This window comes from Bos indicus x Bos taurus, chromosome X (assembly GCF_003369695.1).
Source record: "Bos indicus x Bos taurus breed Angus x Brahman F1 hybrid chromosome X, Bos_hybrid_MaternalHap_v2.0, whole genome shotgun sequence".
In the NCBI taxonomy this organism is placed as follows: domain Eukaryota; kingdom Metazoa; phylum Chordata; class Mammalia; order Artiodactyla; family Bovidae; genus Bos; species Bos indicus x Bos taurus.
The window spans coordinates 17,872,043-17,891,507 of NC_040105.1; the positions used below are offsets into that span (position 1 = coordinate 17,872,043).

At 48.7% G+C, this 19,465-nt stretch overlaps 1 protein-coding gene across 6 annotated transcripts in view; it reads right to left on the minus strand.

Moving 5' to 3' along the window:
• SH3KBP1 (SH3 domain containing kinase binding protein 1) overlaps positions 1-18,032 on the minus strand; it is a 333,390-nt gene extending 315,358 nt beyond the window's left edge. For 2 of the 6 annotated variants that reach the window (XM_027533399.1, XM_027533392.1), the window contains exon 1: positions 17,617-17,956. In XM_027533399.1, coding sequence (XP_027389200.1) covers positions 17,617-17,620 — 4 coding nt within the window. In that variant the 5' untranslated portion in view covers positions 17,621-17,956. Of the gene's footprint in view, positions 1-17,616 lie in introns of all 6 variants that reach the window. The other 4 variants (XM_027533395.1, XM_027533394.1, XM_027533396.1 and 1 more) reach the window with 4 other exon arrangements.
• Positions 18,033-19,465: the final 1,433 nt, after the last annotated feature.

Sequence of the window (19,465 nt, forward strand, 5' to 3'; positions counted from 1 at the left end):
TCAAACTCTAACAGCATCCAACTGGCAATGGTCTTGCTCAGTGATTCCTCTTCCCCAGGCTTGACAATAGTTAGGACTAACAACAGCTGGCCTAAAAATAAAAAGCCATGATTTCCAATGCCAGAAAAGTGAGGCCATTTAAGCTCTATTTTTAGCAAGTCTTGGTTACCTGGGAAGCTGCATATGGCCCCTATAATTCTCCAAAGCATGAACGCATTAAAAGATTAAAGTGCCTGAGGAAAGTGGGTTGGGCCCCCAATGAGTGTTCTCACGCTTGACCCCTTCGGCTTCCACAGGGACTGGAAATCATGCTGCCATCTCTTCTCCACTAGCCATGGTGAAACTATCAAGCCAAGTGAGAGGGGAGTTTTCACCACCAATTTATGATATTGGAGATATTATGTTTTTGACAAGAGGGCATTTTCTAAGCAATTACTCCCTAGGGAGGAAGAAAAGCATCCAGAAGCAAAAAGTCAGAGACTGGGGTCGGGCTAACAATAAAGTCCAGCAAGACGAAAAGAGAAGAAAAACACTGTGTGGCTCAGGGCGTACAGGGGACCAGTGACACTTCCCTAAAATGCAGGATGAGAGCCCTGCAGAAATGCGCCTGCAGGCTCCCTTATCGCAGCTCCACTCTGCACAGCCCAGGGCACCTGCACGCACTTCATTATGTCCCCGGACGGAAGTGTGGCAAGCCTGAATGCAGACCACAACTGAGAAAGATCAAGGAGAAAATTGCTGGGGTGGACCCAGGGCAAGGAACCTCGGAGGAGCAGTAGAGCAAGCCAGCCTGCTAGCTGCCCCAAGGACAGAGCACGCCCCGCACCAGGAGCCACCACTGGTCTTCTCTTGACAAGTTCATTGTGACACAAGTGTCTACTAATGGCTGATCTAGAACCCCAGGAAGATGCATGCTGTGTGTGCAGTTGAAGGGGTCTGGGCCCAAGGGCTGTCATGCTGGCTAGATTCTACGGAGACCACGTCACAGATCATCATTATCCATTTTTTGAGGTCTTTCAAAAGAGAAATGCTTTCAAAAACATGAATACACCTTACAAAACAATAGGCCAATGGCAGAGAAGACTCTTAAGCAGCACTGACTCTCTCCCTGGCACTTGATCACATGCAATGTGCGGAGGAGACAGGAATAAGCGATGCCGTTAAAGATCAATTTCCGGCCCAGTTTGGGGAAACGAGACTCTGGCCTGAGAGTCATACATCATCACTTGTTTATAGTCATTTGACAGATATATTTTTCTTTTACTGCTCATTCTGGCTGAGACAACAGCCAGGTGCAGGGATACCAGCATGGAGGAGACAGCCATGGTCTTCAACTTGGCACTAAAGGAATGACAGTCCACGGAGCAAGATTTATGGGGTCCCTGTGGTCCCTGGTGGGGCCTCCTGAGCCAGCACATGCCCAGTGCCCTCTCCTCAAATGGTGACCCTTCTCCTGTGCATCCAGAAGCATTCACATTCGAGTCAGGGGTGGGGAGGAGGGAGGAAGGGGAAGGAGGGTGATGTCTAGCTACAACAAATCGGATGTCCTTGTGTTTTCCAGCAGATCAAGTAAAGCAAAGATAAATAAGATGTCTCATGATCTCTCCTCAAAAATAAATTACTCATGCCCAACTGGCAGCTTCTTCCCGTTCATAACTATAAACCCAGGGAAGTGATCTCCTGACTGGCACATGCGTGGATTAGTCCAGCCCAGCGTGCTCTTCCCTTTCACCTCCTAAGCAAGAACTCATCAGCTCCAGGCTGAGAGCCAAGATTCCCCAGGACCATGCCTGGGACAATACAGACAGAAGAGACCAGACAAAGACCTAGCAGAGACCAAGGAGGCAGGGCGGCGATAGGAAGGTGCCCACAATGGTGCTGTGGGAGCCAGCAGACTGAGTCTCATGGGGCCATGAGACTGGCAGGCTCCTCAGTCAGCACCACACAAAGTCTTCCCTACCTCACATAGCAAAGTTGGTGCACAGAAATTTGACATATTATCGACTTAGCAACTCCCCTCCCATTATCAGAAGGAAGCACTTGATGGCAGGAGAGAAAACAAAGAAGATTCCTAAAACTTTTAGACAGGGACCTGAGCTAACACAGAAATCAGACGAGGCCCTACCCTTCCCCTTGCCCCTCCCCCCGCACCCCACTCACCCACCTTGTCAAGGAGCAAGGACATTCGCTTTTCCACAGCACTCCCCACACTGGCCCTGGTTTTACTTCTCTATATCCCACCCTTAAAAGGGTTGACTCAGAACTCTCCAGTCATGCTGCACCTTTAAATATCTTTTCCTGCTACGGAAGTTCCACCACCTGGTGCTCTTGACAGGACCACTGATTTTAAAACAGCGACTCCCACGGTACATCCAGTCAAGAGCCAACACACACGTGTCAGCAGCCAAGGTCAACAATGGTCTAAAGAAAGTGCAGCAGACGCTGGTGGTGTTAGGTGCTCAAATGAAATCTCAGATGAGTCGGGAGAGCCTGGGATATTGGAAACTATTGGATTTCTCACTCGAGGGCCAGGCAAACACACGATGGGCCCAAGGTTATCAGATGAAAACCAACATATCAATCCTGCGGGGTGTAACTGGGACATCCAAAGGAGAGTGACCTGGAGTCCATCATTAAAGAGCAGTTCCATCTAGAGGAACTGGTGACCTGCAAAGTTTTAGCAACTTTGTCTGTAAAAGTACTTCTGCCCCATCAAGCAGAGACAATCTGGTTGTAATTTCAGGAGAGAATTCAAACTCTTGAGGTTGGGGGTGTTTGAAGGCCCACTCAGTGGTCTCCTGGGGTGGAGACAGGCTACCCAAGAGCATGAGAACAAAGACACAAGCCTGATTAGCAACAGACTGTCAGTCCCGCTTGTGTCTGGGAGGCAACAGGGCATGGTAGGGAACACGACAAACTGAACCCCCATGCTGGCCCATCTGAACAGACGTACCACGACTGCAGCAAAACAAGAACAGCAGCCCAAGGTTTCCCCAAGACCCAGCATTTCAGAGCAGCTGGGGATCTAAAATGTCATGAGAAAACTCAATCTGAGTCTCAAACATGACATGAGTGGTTCCAGATTTGTAAAACACCTCAGGGCACTTTGAGACAGCTGGTATGACTCTCACAGCTCCAAAGATCCTGAGATTATTTTCTACACTGAATTTCCAGGACACCCCCCACAGCAAGGATCCTTCCCTTCATTACTCATTAGCCCAGTGTTCTCAGCCCCTGCTTTTGGTCCACACGACTGAGTCCAGTGCTCCATTTTAAGATGCTCTGAATTCACTGGAGAGATAAGTATTGATTTATGTTATTTCCACATTCTGACAGAAGATAAATTTTATCATTTCAGATGATTCAAACTGGGTTATTTTCCAAAATGTCTGTGTATCTCTTAACACTGATATAAATATTTGCAGTTTTCCACCAGAGAGACAGACTCAAGGACTGGTAAATAGATCCCACCATAGTTCTCATGGTCCCTCCTCCTCTCGATGCTGTCTTAGTCTGGGGTGCTAGAAGAAGAATACCATAAACTAAGTTACTTAAACAAACATGTATTCCCGAAGGTTCTGGAGGGCTACAGTTCAAGATTACGGTGCCAGCATGTCAGGTTCTGGTGAGAAGCCTCTTCCTGGTTTCCTCATATGGTGGAGTGGGGTTGGGGACAGAGAGAGGAAGCAAGCTCTCTCTCTCTTCTTGCTACTGCTGCTGCTAAGTCGCTTCAGTCATGTCCGACTCTGTGCGACCCCATAGACGGCAGCCCACCAGGCTCCCCCGTCCCTGGGATTCTCCAGGCAAGAATACTGGAGTGGGTTGCCATTTCCTTCTCCAATGCATGAAAGTGAAAAGTCAAAGTGAAGTCGCTCAGTCGTGTCCGACTCTTAGCAACCTCATGGACTGCAGCCTACCAGGCTCCTCCGTCCATGGGATTTTCCAGGCAAGAGTACTGGAGTGGGGTGCCATTGCCTTCCCATGAAGGTTCCACTCCCATGATCTAATAACCTTCCAAAAGCCCCGCCACCAAATTCCATCACATTTGGGATCAAGGGTTTCAACATACAAATTTTGTAGTAACAAAAACATTCAACATTCAGTTTGTAGCACATGCCCAAAAAATCTGTGAGGGGCAAAAGATACCAGGAAGGTATTTGATCAGTGCACCTACTGTGGGCACAAAATATATGATGAGGGGGTCTTCACACACAAGCGGGCTGTGGCAGTGTGCCAGCGTGGCCTTTTATTGTTGTCTATTTGTAACTCATCTGAGCCTCTACTCTGTGCCAATAAAAACATTCACCACGCATTTAATCCTAGTGATGCTAGTGGTGCTGTTAGCTTTTCTGAGGAAACTACAAGCATAACAACAGGGAAGTGGCCTTCGGGAAAGGAACGCGGCCGACAGAAGATGGACGGAGGACGCTCACTCGTGAGAGAAGACGTGGACCTCAAAAAGTTTTCTTTTGTGATTATTTAGATATGCAAACCCCCAGAACCACAAAGTACAAGAAAACAAAGTCCCATCTTCAGCAAGTTCACCAGCTCTGACAATTTAATACTTTTAAATATCCATGGGCACGAAATGGGAAAAAATGCAGTCATATGATACAGTAGAGACTATCATCTCCAAGCATCCCTTTCCTCCTTTAGAAATGGAGCCCTTCCCTCCGTCCATGGTAGACATCATAATGCCCTCCCCAATTCCCAGAACCTGTGAGTATGTGATCTAACCTAGCAAAAGGGACTGTGCAGATGTGATTAAGCTTGAGATGAGGGGATCTTGAGATGAGGGGATTATCCTGGATGATCTGGAGGAGACCAGCATCATCACAAGGGTCTTTAAAGGATGGAAGAGGGAGGCTCAAGAGATAGAGAAGGAGATGTGATGATAGACACAGAGGTGGCCAAATGTTGAGCAACATGGGAGCTGCAGAAATGTTTATACTCTGGGAACACACATTGTGAAAACCAATTAGGCATTCTCTTCTAAAGCTCACATCCTCTCTTCAATGAATACGGTGTTCTCTCCTTCATTATTAGTTTGTTCAGTCCTTTGTTGGGAACATGCTGGTACAACCACTTTGGAAATCCACCAACTTGCAAGCCAGCAAAATCACTCCTCGTCATACACCTTTCAAGGACGTATTTCACACGGGCACCTGGAGACAATGATCAGAATGGTGACAGGACACGCATTCACAGTAGCAAAAACTGGAAGCAATGCAAAAGTCCATCACAAGTGAAACAAAAAAGCCACAATGGCACATTCAAACAATGGAAGATCAGACAGGGAAAAGAGATGAAGTACAAAACGAGAAACAGCCAGTCACAAGTCTCTGTGTGGTTTGCATGCTGGTTACATAAAATTAAAACCAAGCAAAACCAGACAAAATGTTTTTAGGAGATACATATGGAAATGATCAAACTAGTTCTTAAAAAGAAGGGAAATATGATTTTTTAAAAGGCTCCTGATGTTCATCTCCTCTCAAGAAGGCAGGGGGACAGGACGGAGCCACAGTGCACATTGAGGGGTGGGCTTATGAGGACTTATTTTCTACCAATGCTTGACACTGTCCACACCCACACGTGGTCTATGTGGATCAAATACCCTCTCAACTTTCAGAATCGGTTCTCATGCACAGCATGCCGTGAAAAGGCCTCAGAGAGCACTGTGTGAAGGAAGGATTCTCACATTGGTTTGAAGAGGGAAGAGATGAGATGACCAAGTAAAGTCAAAAGATTGCACCCCACATCAAGTGTGTGCACCCAGCCGCCTTGCGAGCAACAATGGCATCTCTGAAACATGTCATTGTGTCTCCTATTAGTGTTGATTGAGCTTTATTGGGTTAATTCATCCTTCATTTGTGAATCAGTTTATACTTCCAAATGAGCTTCAGGTTGATACTGCAGGTTTATATTTCCAAATGAGCTAAAAGCAAAAGGAGCATATATCTAGTTAAGTGCCTATTTTTCAAGCCGCATCATTATTACAAAGTTTTAGGCAATTAAAAAAGAATGAAATTCTGACACATGCTATAACATGAGTGAACCCTGAAGACACCACACTAGCTGAAATCAGCCAGATACAAAAGCACAAACGCTGTACGATTCCATTTAAATGAGGTCCCTGGAGTAGTCAAGCAAACAGAGACAGAAAGGAGAACACTGGTTGCCAGGGGCTGGGGAGCAGGAAATGGGGGTGGCTGTTGAAGGGGTGTGGAGTCTCTGTTTTATAAGATAGAAAGCGTTCTATGGATGGCTGGTGGTGACACTTGTACAACAAGGTAAATGTACTTTATGCCACTGAACTGTCCACTTAGAAGCAGTTAGGATGGTACGTTTCACATTCCGTGTATGTCACCACGATAAAAAAAAAAAAAATTGATGGTAAATTTTCTGTCATGTATATTTTACTCCAAATAAATAAATAAACATTTTTTAAAGTTCAAGGCAAAGAGGGAGTCTTGAAATACCTCCCTGAAAGGAACTCCAGCCTTACTCATCTGAGAAACCCTGTTCTATTTGGTTTCTCTAAGCCTCCAGCAAGGAGGGAGTTTCAGAGACCAACTAACAACTGTTATCTCAGAGAGTTGTCTTCTAACTTGATGTGTGTTCCTCATATGGACACCTTTCCTTCTTTGGGGAGAAACAAAACTTGTTCAAACTAACACTGTCCAGTTTAACTGCTTATTTCATTGTGTGGTTCGTGAAATGATCACATCACAATCTCCCAAGTAATTAGGGAAATGAGAATTAACCAAAATGTGTCATTGAGGGAAACTTTAGACATCCGTGTCCCTCTGGTTATATCAGCTCTCACACCTAAAAGGTACTAAATAAAGACTTGTAGAACCTAATCAAATTCCAATATAAATGGCAGTAATGAATCAACTGTCTTGTCTGTCCTGCAGTACAGTCTGGTTATGTTCATAACTTAAAAATGAAACAAAGTGAAAAAGGATTTGGTACCCATTAGTGATCAAGGCTTCCTAATACACTATCATGAAGTTTAGAACTTTCACAGACACTGGACACTTGGCCTTGAAAAGGCATCATAAATGTTCAGCTTCTTTTTGGCTAGCCCACGAGCTAGCATCTGACGTGCACTTGGGTGGCTGGGGAACAAATGCTTTACACAGTGCTGTCCATTCACTCATACTGATGCGTCAAGAAGGCAGAGTTCAAGATGGTTCATCCAGCCTGGATCCTGGGGTTCTAGCCACTCTTATCTGATGTCCTTTGAAGCTAAAAGTCCAGTTTTTTCAAGACAGCATATGACAATGACATAAAGCTAAGCTAGGAAGTCACAGCAGGTTACAGTCACAACCTTTCCCTTGTCAGCATGAGACCTGGACCCACAGCCCAGCCAAAAGAGAAGGCCCATTGATGACCCAGCACCTTCAGAACACCATTTCCCCTGCAGTTCTGGGACACTAAAACCCTTTAAAAAGTCAGTCAGGGCGTAAAGTGGAAGGAGGGCAAGAGGAAGGATGGAAAGAAAGAGACAGTAGAGAAGGAAGCAAGTCTCCGAGGGTTTTACCTTTCCCTGTGTATATCCCGTTCTCTCATGCCTGAGCACTGAACCAGGATTCATCGTCTCCAAATGGCACAGTGCAACAGGTACACACTGTGGAACAGCAAAGTCCCACCGGCAGTCTCCTTCAGAGACATCTCCCTCTCTCCCCGTCCCTGTGTCACTTACAGACACACACAGCACATATGGCACAGAAGGGATGACAAGCCATGTGAGCAGTTTCTTGAACTAAAATTGAAAGCAAACACAGGGATGGCACGCACCTTGCCAGTGCGCACGCAGTAATTGACCCTCATGGACGTATCGTCATTATCATCAGCATGGGCCATTCCAGTCACATGGAGGCTATGGAAACAAAGAACCGATGTGGAATGTCACCCTGCCTGCAATCTGGTTTCCTTAAATGATAAAAAGGAAAACGGTGTCCATCCCATCTTTATTTATAATATCAAGATTATGGAAGCAACCTAATGCTCAAATGGTAGGGAAATGGTTCCATAAGCTAGGATTCAGGAACTCACATATTCAGCTACTACAAACACCAGCTTTGGAGATGATTATGGCATAGAAAAAAAAAAACAGGATGTACAATTATATATACTACATATATTAATATTATCTACAAGTATATAGTAAAAAGTCTAAAGATATATATGTTGGTGTTGTTTAGTAGCTAAGTTGTGTCTGACTCTTTGCAACCCCATGGACTGTAGCCCACCAGGCTCCTCTGTTGACAGGATTTCTCAAGCAAGAATACTGGAGTGGGTTGCCATTTCCCTCTCCAGGGCATCTTCCGGACCTAGGGATCAAAGTCACATCTCCCGCATTGGCAGATGGATGCTTTACCACTGAGCCACTAGGGAAGCCCCTAAAAAGACACACACAAAGATACAATGAAAGTGCTTGTATTGGAGTACTGTATGAGCACTCAATTTAAATTGTCCTGCTTCCTATTTTCTGAACTCTATTATAGAGTTACTATTTATAACAAAAAAACTTTTCAGGGTTACAGAATGCTGGAACTAGAAGAAGACATATCCATCCTAGAATCTGCCTCTCCCCTCAGTCAGGGATGGAGCCCCCTGCACCACTGTTGGAGAAGAGGTTATCCTTTAAGACGACTGTCCTCACTGGCAGCGAACCGGTTGCCCAGTGTCTGCGGTGGAGCGGGAGCCATTTCTACACATCCTCACGTGGCCATCTTGACCTTAGAGGACACTAATACACAATGGCTTCATCCACGAAGGAGGTGTTGCTCTCAGCTGAAGATGCTGAGGCAGGGGCAGTACCCTATGGGGAAGGTTTATGGGAAGAACTGGGAGGGCTGTGAGACATGCCAGATTTCAGGAGAGAAAGGGGCTTGCGGGAGAAAATGTGGGCCTAGGGGGGAGGAGACCACAGAGTGGCGGGAGAGAACGGGGGGAGGGGAGAGAAGAGAGGGTTTGAAGGGGAGAAAGTTGGGGGAGAGTTAGGGGACGGGGAGGACGAAGAGTGGGAAGAAAGGGAGCAGAAGGAGGAAGGAAGCGGGGTAAGAAGGGGAAGCACAAACAGAGGGTAAGGGGAGGTCCCCTTAGGAGGAGAGAAGGTGTGGACAGAGGGACCTGGAGGAGAATGGGACAGGGATGGGAGAGACGAGGTGGGGGGGCAGAGTGGGGGAGGCTGTGGGGAAGAGAGAAGGAAAGAAGTGGAGGGGGCAACAAAAGAGGCCTGAAGGGAAATGGGGAATGAGCAGGAGGTGGGTCTCGAATGGGTGGGTGGGCAGTGAGGGGAGAGAGAGGGCCGAGGGAAGAGAAAGGCTGGGGAGAGATGAGAGTGGGGTACAGAGAAGGTGTGGGGAGGGCTGGGGGAGAGAAGGAAAGGCGACCCAGTGAGGGGGAGAGCAAGAGAGGAGAGGAAGAGAAGAGAAAGGGTGGGAGGGTGGAGAGAGGGAGCCCAAGCACACAGCAGCCACAGTCCCCTGCCCCTTCCCCGACATCACTTGGCTCCGGCGGTTAACTCCTCCGGCCAGGCGGTGGCTGCTTTTCACAATGTCTTCATTTCTTCCTCCATTTAAAAACCCACAGGTTCCCTAAAACACCCAGACAATGTCACAACTGCACCCTGCCCCCACGGCGCGCTATCATCAACCCCTCCAAGTGCCCCCAGTCACATCCACGCTTTTTAAGTGGTGCCAACTCAAAAGGAGAAACCAAGTTCAGTTAGACAACTCTGGGTCTCAAAAGGTAAAAATAGCCGTGACTCATTCAGAAGCATAACGGTGCCCAGCAAAGCCAGGAGCTGTCCCTCAGGGGGGTGGGGGGGGGGGCGGGCTCATCTTTGACAGCTCTAGCACCACACCTCACACCCATCATCCCTTGGTCAAGACAGCCAGGAAGTGTGGGCAATGGGGCACCTTCGCGCATCTGCATTTATAGTACCTGCCCCAAGAGTGGCCCCCAGGCACCCCATCCCAGGGGCAGGGCTACACCCCAGTCAGGACTGTCCCAGCACCCAGCATTCACCTGGCACCAAGGAGGCCCTCCTTAAGAACTCACACGGGACTGGAACCAGGCACTCCCTCCCCTCACAGATGTGGGCACACACCACGCACTCGTGTGTCTCCAGGGTGACACCAACTCCAGGGGACTCAGAGTCACCCTATGGGAACCCGGAATTGGGATTTAACTGGGCGAGCACGTAAACTACCCAAGCAGAAGAAGGCAGCATCCAGAAGGGCCTGCCACAGAAGATGCAGATCCACAGAGAGGCTGGCTATGGGGTGGGGAAAGCAAGCCAGAGCAGACCTTCCCAGCGCTCACCCAAAACAAGGTTCAAGCACCTCCTTCTAGCCCCAGGCACAAAAAGGAGAACTAGCTGGAATAATTAGAGAGGACACTAAGCTAATTAAAGACTTTTCACCCGGGGAGTGGGTATGCGATGGATAAAACTGGTGCAGCCCCAGAGGACCAGACCTAGAACTGGGCCCCAAGTTTTCTAAGTCTAGAGGAGTCCAGAAAAATCCAGCAAAAACACCAGGGCTGATGTTTGAGCACTAACTGTTAAGAAGTGGAAGTTTAAAGACCCAGTATTTTCAACTGTCTATATATGCTACACTTGGGTGCTTAAGGGCTTAGATTTGTTATGCAAAATGAGTAATTAATCAGCACTGAAATATTTATAGTCTTTCATCCAAGACACTGAGGAAGAAACAGCAGTATGAACTGAACAGCACTCATCTTGCTCTCTATCCCCTGCGTCTAGGCACAGACCAGCCTCCTGCAGTGGCCCCACCACTTCCCTGGCCCCTGTAAGGAAATAAGCGAAGGCCTTTACAGAGATTTTCTTGCCAAGTGAATACTGCTCAGGGAGGACAAATATCCCAGGATTTTTTTGTTATCAGTGTTTTTTCCTCCTGAGCCTAACTATAAGCATAGTTTACCAGTGAGGTAAGGCCCATAAGCTGCATTTTGCTTTGCTTAAGTGCCCCCTAATGTGAACTACAGGACTGCCTGTAAGGTATTTATCCATAAAATAATGATCGAGTTGAAAAACAAGCGCTTATCACCAACCAGTTGCCAGTGTACCTTTGCCAGCTGAAGGGACATAAGCAAAGAAATGTGGCATTCCATCAAACCCCCACGTGTGGATTCCAGAGACCAGTCTGGCACCACAGTGTATTCTCCCATGACTGAAATACTCTTAATGGACCCCAGTAATTGCAAAGGAAGTTGCCCAAGCCACTGACTCACAAGTGCTTCAGGATACAGAAGGTAAGTCGCAATTCTCCCACAGGATGAAAGAGATGGATCCAAGGGAGCTGCCTGGAGGGACAAAGCAAAACTGAAGTACCCCACCCCCCAAAGAAAATATCAGCAAAAACCATTATAAAAAACAACAAAACCGTACTTTCTCTTTTCCTGTATTTCTTTGGAATCTTAGCTGGGATCCTTGGGCTTCTACCAAGTGTTCCACTGAAACGGCTGCGTGGTCCAGGAACACCCCTCCAGGGGATGGGGCATGGACTCTAACCTTCCAGTCACAAACTTACAGGGAGGAGTGATGAAGAGTTTTCGAAACAGACAGCAGCACTGGTTGCACAACGCCGTGAATGCACTTCATGCCACGAAGCTGTGCACTCACAAATGGTTAAAATGGCAAATTCTGTTAAATATGTTACACCATAATTTCACAAATAACATGATATACAGACACTGAATTGCATGCTTTAGATGGGTGACCTATATGATATGTGAATAATATCTCAATAAAGCTGTTTTTAAAAAACTTCTCAAGGAAACAGGCTGTAGAAAGCTCCTCACATTGCTGGTGGGGGCAACAGGGCTGGGGGGAGGGGAGATCAGTAGCCTGATATTTACTGAGCACCGATACAGGTGGCTGGTTCTCTCTCAGTGAAAGAGAGCTGGGTTCTGCACCTGGGGGCCCAGGTCACATTGCCTCTTGGAGCCTCAGTTCCACATCTGATGGTGTGGTTGATGGCTGCCGAAGGCCCCACCAGCACTCCAGAACCAGGCACCAATAGGTGGGCAGCAGCAGGACCATTATCTGTCACCTGGCATCTAAGAACATCCCAGCAGGAAGGCAAAACATCAGAGGAGCCACACATGGGAGAGGGAAGTTCAACAACTTCACAATCCAGGTAAGGATAGAAGCAGGGTAAGCTGTGTGAAGACACTTTCCACTCAAAGGACAAAACAGTGACGAAGTGCCAAAGTCCTGCTCTCCATCGACTTCTTGGTCCATTCATAAAACAAAGGCTGTGGCCAGAGAGGAAAATCTTAGGTTCCAGAGCGGCTAGGATGAAGGAAGGGAACAGTGTTTGACCATCTGTGTAACACCCAGAGCTGGCCTCCCCAGCACTTGGGGCCGAATAAGTGTGGAGGAGACTGTGGTGCGCTGCAGGAGGTGAAGCAGCATCTCTGGCCTCTGCCCACCAGATGCCAGCAGGCTGGCTTCCCCCACCAGCTGCCACCCCCAGACACTGCCAAATGTCCCCCCACGGGTTGGGGGCAGAATTGCCCCTGGTTGAGAACCACTGCCAGAGAGAACTTGCTATCTTAAACTTGTAGCTCTTTGTTGAAGCCATGTGACACATGCGGCATTACTGTTCTTCACCCGCTGCTGTGCAGGCCACTGGGAACTGTCAGCAAATAGACCTTGTCAGCACCCTGTGCCTGAGGGATTTTATAGAACTGCACACATACTCCTGGCAGCCAATAGCCTCAGAGAATTTCAAGTAGTAGCTGCACTTGGGTGAGAGGGTTATTCATTTATTCATTCGTTCACTAACATATGGCACTTACCCTATGCCAGGCAATGAGCCAGGATGATGCAGTTGGGGACACCCAGCTAGAGATGAACAGACTTAACACAAGATGAAGTGTTGTAAAACAACCTTTGGAGCAGGCCTCAAAAGAGGAATAAAAGGGTGGTAGGCTGAATAATACTCCACCAAAGAGGTCCACATCCTAATCCCCAGAACCCATGAGTATGCTACCTTCCATGGCAAAGGGGCTTGGCAGATGTGATTAAGTTAAGGATCTTGAGATGGGTAGGGTATCCTCAATTATCTAGGTGGGCACAGTGTAATACAACAGTACTTATAAAATGAAGGCAGGAGGGTCAGAGAAAGAGAGGAGGAAACATGAGGACAGAAGCAGAGGTGAGAGTGATGCGGCCACAAGCCAAGGAATGCAGGCTGTCTTTAGAAGCTGGAAAAAGCAGGGGAATGATTTCATTTCTCAATACTGAGTCATAACTCCAGGAGAGGTTTGTTCCAAACTAGGAGCACATTCTCCTCCTTCTCTGAGGTCCTGTATCAGTTATAATGGCATATTATTTTATGACCAGAGTGCCCACAAACCCATGTACTCTGGACCTCAGCCTTCTCATCTGCAAGGCAATGAGGTTCTACACTTGACCTTGACCATGCATCAAAACCCCTGGAGGGCTCATTAATGCATTAATGCTCTCGCCTTCCTGACTCAGTGAGGGCCAGAGAACTGGTATTTCAAACAGGATCCCAGGAGGCTGAAGCTGCTGACTGGGGGACCACACTCTGAGTACCACTGTATGAGAGATCCTCCTCCTCTCACATTGAAAGGATTCCAGTACTTTCCTGCATTCCATCTCTCCCATTAACAGCTGTGCTGCTTCTTGGTTTTCAGCAGCTTACTCTATCCCTCCGGAATGATTCCAGGTGGAGTGTGCAAGTTGTTCACTCTGTAAAGGCTAAACAACAGCCCCTAGATGGGCTGATATTAAGGAAGTCACCCCCAAATATACCTAGATGGCTCTTATCTCCCCACCACCAAGTCCTACTCTCCGCCCCCACTCATCACGTAGTTCACAAGACCACTCAGTATCAAGTGAGAACACAGATGAAGCAGGAACTTGTCCAAACCACCAAAGTCACCCAATGTCCCTGGGTCCTGGCTTCTAGGACCAACTCTGGCTTCTTCACCAATCCCAGCCTTACTCTGGTTTTCCCCGCTTCTAAGTAAGGTTACTAAGGCACCCAATCAGGACTCACTCCTGCTTCCTAACAGCTCCTAATCCAGAGGAAACCTCTCTCACTGCGATACCCCTGGCATGCCCACAGCGCAGGGCTGTTCCACTGCAGGTGGTCCTGGGGGGTGAGGGAGAGGAGGGCAGTGATGGTTCCTATCCAACTTTCAGATTTCAACTCAATCTCCTCAAAGATGCTGTCCTTAACCCTCCACAACCTAATTCAGATCCCACCTCTCTAATCTCCTTTCACAAGACCTACCAGGGTTTATAATTACATATTGTTGTAAGTATTGGACTCTAGCCTACCTCTCCCACTAGAATGAGAAACCCAAGCTTGCAGGTCTGTGTGCTGTGTGTCTGTTCCTAGCACAATGCTGGGCACAAAGCAGGAGGTCAATAAATATCGGAGGGATAGATGGATAAATAGACAAATACTGACCACTGTGTGCAACTGGCTTTAAAACAATTACAAATACAAATGGTGACCAGAGAATATCAATAACACAGTAAGAACTAGAGCTGTCAGAGAAGAAACAAGCAAGATCTGTGCAACCAGGAGGTAGCTGTGATGGCTAGAAGAGGATAAAGTAAAGGTCATTATAGATAAGAAGTGGAGCCTTCCATCTCTAACTCGAGCCTATTTATTGAACATATTGTATTCATTTCAGCTTTAGTTGATTTAACATAAAGCAGTCTGCTGCTGCTGCTGCTAAGTCGCTTCAGTCGTGTCCGACTCCGTGTGACCCCATAGACGGCAGCCCACCAGGCTCCCCCGTCCCTGGGATACTCCAGGCAAGAACACTGGAGTGAGTTGCCATTTCCTTCTCCAATGCATGAAAGTGAAAAGTGAAAGTGAAGTCGCTCGGTGGTGTCCGACTCTGTGCGACCCCATAGACAGCAGCCCACCAGGCTCCTCTGTCCACGGGATTTTCCAGGCAAGAGTACTGGAGTGGGGTGCCATTGCCTTCTCCGTAAAGCAGTCTACCAACACTAACACAATACACTAACGACAGTCCACACTTTGTTGTTACTCTGGGATTCTTTAAACAGAAATCCTTCATGGGGCTTGCAGATCCTCCACGACTCACAGATTTGGGCTGTAATAATATTTGTGCAGTTGTAATTACAAGAGCCTTTCCCTGCATTTACTGAAGGCATCTTCCTGCAAACTCAGATGGCACATTCTGAGTGCACTTTTTAAGAGGCTATTTCACAACTAACTGGCTTCATTTCAGGGTTTGGGATTTGATGCTTTGCAGTTGTTTTTCAGATCAAAGACTACGTAATACAGCTTTATTGTGTTATCCATCATGGGAAAAATCATTATCAGACTCGATAAGAACGGAAGTGTATCAAATTAATAAACTGGACAAATCTTCTGAAAACCAAAGTGATATGGGGAACTGGAAAGGGGGGTGTGCCTGTGTGTACACACACCTGCTTCAGAAACAACACTGTTAGGTGGCTCCGTCAGAAGACATACAGCATCAATTGTTAAATAACTCTGCTTCATCACAAATACACTGCTGAAAAAACTTTAGAAAACAGCATGTGATATTTACCCCCAAAGTACTTTCAGCATCTCAAATCTCACTCTAAACATTTTAATGAATTAAATGACAGTGTCCATTTTACTTTTAGCACTGCTAAGTATTAACACCTGAAATAACTGAAAATCACTTTCAGCGCCCCCTCTCCCTTTTGTAATGATTACAGTAAAAAAGATTAAACCTTAAAGGGCTATAAACTGCAGAAGCACTTTCTATTTTCTTAGGAGGTTCTGGATAATGAAAATAGTTCAGACTTGAAAGATAAATTACAGGTCTGTTTCTTAAAAAGAACTCAGTCCTCTTCCCACTGAGATACAGAAAACACAGTCCAGCCATGAAAGAAGATGCTTGGATCAAACATCTTTGTGTGTGTATGTGTGCAATCCTTTAGGTGACCCACCCAAAAGGACAGATGATCAAAATAGCATTTGGGGTTACCTCAGGAGAAACCAATCTGTTGTGAAAGTAATGGGTGATGTTTCAAGTATATACTTTGTTAACGAACTAAATTATCTTATTAGGTGCCAAAGCAAAACAAGAGTGCCAAGCTAAGTGTTTTGCCTTCCACTACCCCCTCATTCATTCATTCATTAAATATTTATTTAGGGACTACGCTGTGCCAGGCACCAAAGAAAACAGTGCTGAACAAAACAGCACAACACAGCAACGTCCCCATGTTCATGGAGCTTACTGTAGGGGACAGAATGTTAAACTCAAATAAATACGTAATAGTGCTATTTTTTTAAAAGTGCTATAGGAGAAAGGGTAACAGAAAGGAACTAAATTAAACTAGGAGTGGTGCAGGGATCAGAGAAGGGCACTAAGAAAAAAGTGACATTGAAGTTGAGAAGCCATCAGATCGTCATCACTTCTGGAAAAGGAAACCCATTTCTGGAAAATGACCACAAATGGGATTTGAACTCTCAGCAACTGCCCGGGTTAAACCTCTCCTTTTCCAGTGCATCTGTCTTCACCACTAACTACTGGCCATTCACTGTCTGACTCACCTACCTAAATACTATGACCTGAACCCAGAAAGGTCTCACTTCATTATGATTTATTAAAATCTACAGTCTTCCTATACTTGGCCTAGAAACACCTCAAAGTAATGTGCCAGAGGCATGAAAAACAGACTGCCTACCACCAAGAATATTACCTGGGTGGCCCAAACGTTTAACAGCCCTGGCAATCTCAAGTCCATTGCCCAATAAAGTGCCAGTTCGTCTGGGCACCGTGGCTTCAATACTCTGGGGTCTATACCAGATGGGACCCAGGGGACCTAACAGTTTGTTGGCTACTTAGAACTGATCTTTGACCAGTAAATCAAGGACTATATCACCCTTTCCAGTTCCCCAACCCTGCAGACTTAGAGGGTGTGGGAAGTGGCCTTTGAGCATCACCAAGCAGAGAGCTTGCCAGACTGGAGGGAGGCAGGCTGGCAGAGAGGGGGTCAGGGCTGGGAGGAAGAGGGACGTCAAGGGAGGCGGGTCAAGGCGCTACAGACCCTAGGACTGCACGCCAGCCCGGGTAATGGGGCGTTTCCCGCCACCCCCCACCACCACGTCAGCCCCCGGCAAAGGCACCCGGGCCCCCGCCGCCTCTGCAGCGGGGCCAGGCGGGAACCGCAAGCGGCGCGCAGGGCCGGAGCCCACCAGCTCCCTGTACCCCCGCCCTCAGCGCAAGGAAGGCGCGCTGGGGGCGAGAAAATGGCCAAGACAAAACTCTCCCCGCCCACCCGAAAAGCCAACCACACCCCCTGCATCCCTCCGCGCCAGCCGCCCCGGGCCGGCCCCCGCGCTCCTCCACCCAGGCCCCCGCGGGGTTCCAGTGGGCGCCCGGCGGGCTCGGCAGGGACGCGGGCGCGAGTGGGAGTGAACAGGAGCGCGCGAGGCAGGCAGGGTGCCCACCCCGGTGTCACTCGCCGGGGCCCTGCCCCTAGGGCGCCCTCCTCAGCTCCACAGTCCCGGGACAGGCGCGCCGCCCCAGGCTGCGGTGAGCACCCGTTCGCCCCCCACTCACCCATTGGCGTCGAGCCGGGCCGGGCCGCCGAGGCAGCGTGAAAGTTAGCGGAGGCGGACGCGGGGGTCAAGGCGCCGGGACCTGGGCGCGGGATTCGGGGCGCTGGTATATGGGCGCGGGGGTCGGGCGGCTGGGTCGGCTTTTTCCTCTGTAGCGGCGGCCGCGGCGGCTCAAAGCCGCCCGCTGCTGCCTCTGCTGCTGCTGCTGCTGCTGCCCCGGGGCGACTCCTGCTGCTGCTGCATCGCGACCCGCTGCGCCCGGCTGCGCCGGGTTTCCTGCTCCCCGCTAGTGGAAATTGCGAAAAAAAAAAAAAAAAAGCGCCACCCAGCCCAGCGCCCAGCAGTCGCGGCCGCGCAGCCCGCTCTCCCCTCCTCCTCACCACCGCCGCCGCCGCCGCCGCTCCTGCGGCTCCGCCTGCCGGGGACGCGCGGCCGCCAGGGCGGGGGCGGGGCTGGAGGGGCGGGGCCAGTGGGGCGGAGCCTTCGAGGGACCGGGCTGGCGCCCGGGGCGTCTCTGTGACTGCTGCGCTCCGGCGCCCCCCTCACCGCCTGCTGGGGAGGGACCCAGCTCTGCGAGGCTGCCCCCCACCCTTGGCGGCTCCGCTAACGCCCCGGGAAATGCCGCGAGACTCCTCGAGACCAGAGGAGGGGAGGAAGGGTCTGAGGGGGCGTCCAGGTGGAGGGGCACGTGGAAAGGAGATGGAAAAAGCCGATCCCAAAGGTGCAACGTGAGGTGGAGGACAGGTTGGGGGAGGGGAGACCGTGGGCAGGTGAGGGGCTGAACACCTGCTGAGGGTGATGACAGGTAATCCTGGGGTGTCGCGGCAACCCAGAAGGCTTCACAGAGGGGGCTGTTAGGAAGGAGAAGGGGTTTATTCTACGGAGGGAGAGAAACGCTGTTTCCCTTCAGTGCAGCGTGGGAACGGCAGGCCAGGCGCGAGTTCGGCTTGTAGGAGGTGGTGGGATGGAGACGCAGAAAGAGAAGTGAAGCCAGAGGGCTGCATCGCCACACACCGACCCTCATACGGACTCCTAACCCAGCACCCCCCTGCCTGAGTCAGGTGGGATTCACTGCTCAGCAATGTTCCCAGGTTTTCATGTTCCCAGGAATCCACTGAGCCAATTCCCCACCAACAGGCAACGTTGTGCCATACTGAGCTGATCCCCAGATCAGGGCAGCCTACCCTTGAGTGGGCACTAAAATGAAAACAGTGAATTCATGTTAGTTCACAGGTAACTCACAAGCTCCTTCTGGAGTCCTTTCACTACCACACCTTTCACCATACTCTGACATCCACCACATTCATTTACCAACTCGTTATTTCCTTTTCCCTTTCCACCATCTGGTGGTAGGAAGAGATAGTGAAATAGATGGGAGACATTCAGGAAGAGAGAAAATAAAGACAATAAAGAAATTACATTCAAAGAAACTAAATAATTGACCACTGAAAAATGGAGGAGACCGAGGGTTAGTGGATCCACAAGTGACAGAAACAGACCCCTTACCAAATACAGGCTTGTCTTCATGCCTCAACAGTAACGTTGGGGCTGCTCTGGTAAATCGGTTACATCCTGGGATTTCTACAGAAAGATGTACTTAGAACCATTTCATTCGCTTAAAACAAACCAAAAAACCCTTCAAAGTCAGGGTCTTACCAACAAGAAATCAGTAGCTTCATCTTTCTAATACTTTCTGTGTATATCAGAGCAATCTAGACAAGAGACTAATCAAGGAGAAGACCCATCCAACACAGCTGCTTAGAAGTGGTAGTGACATCAGTGACAGACTCCTATGAAAGGGATTAAAGAACATGGAAGTTAAGAATCTGAAGTGTTGAAGGCACAGATGA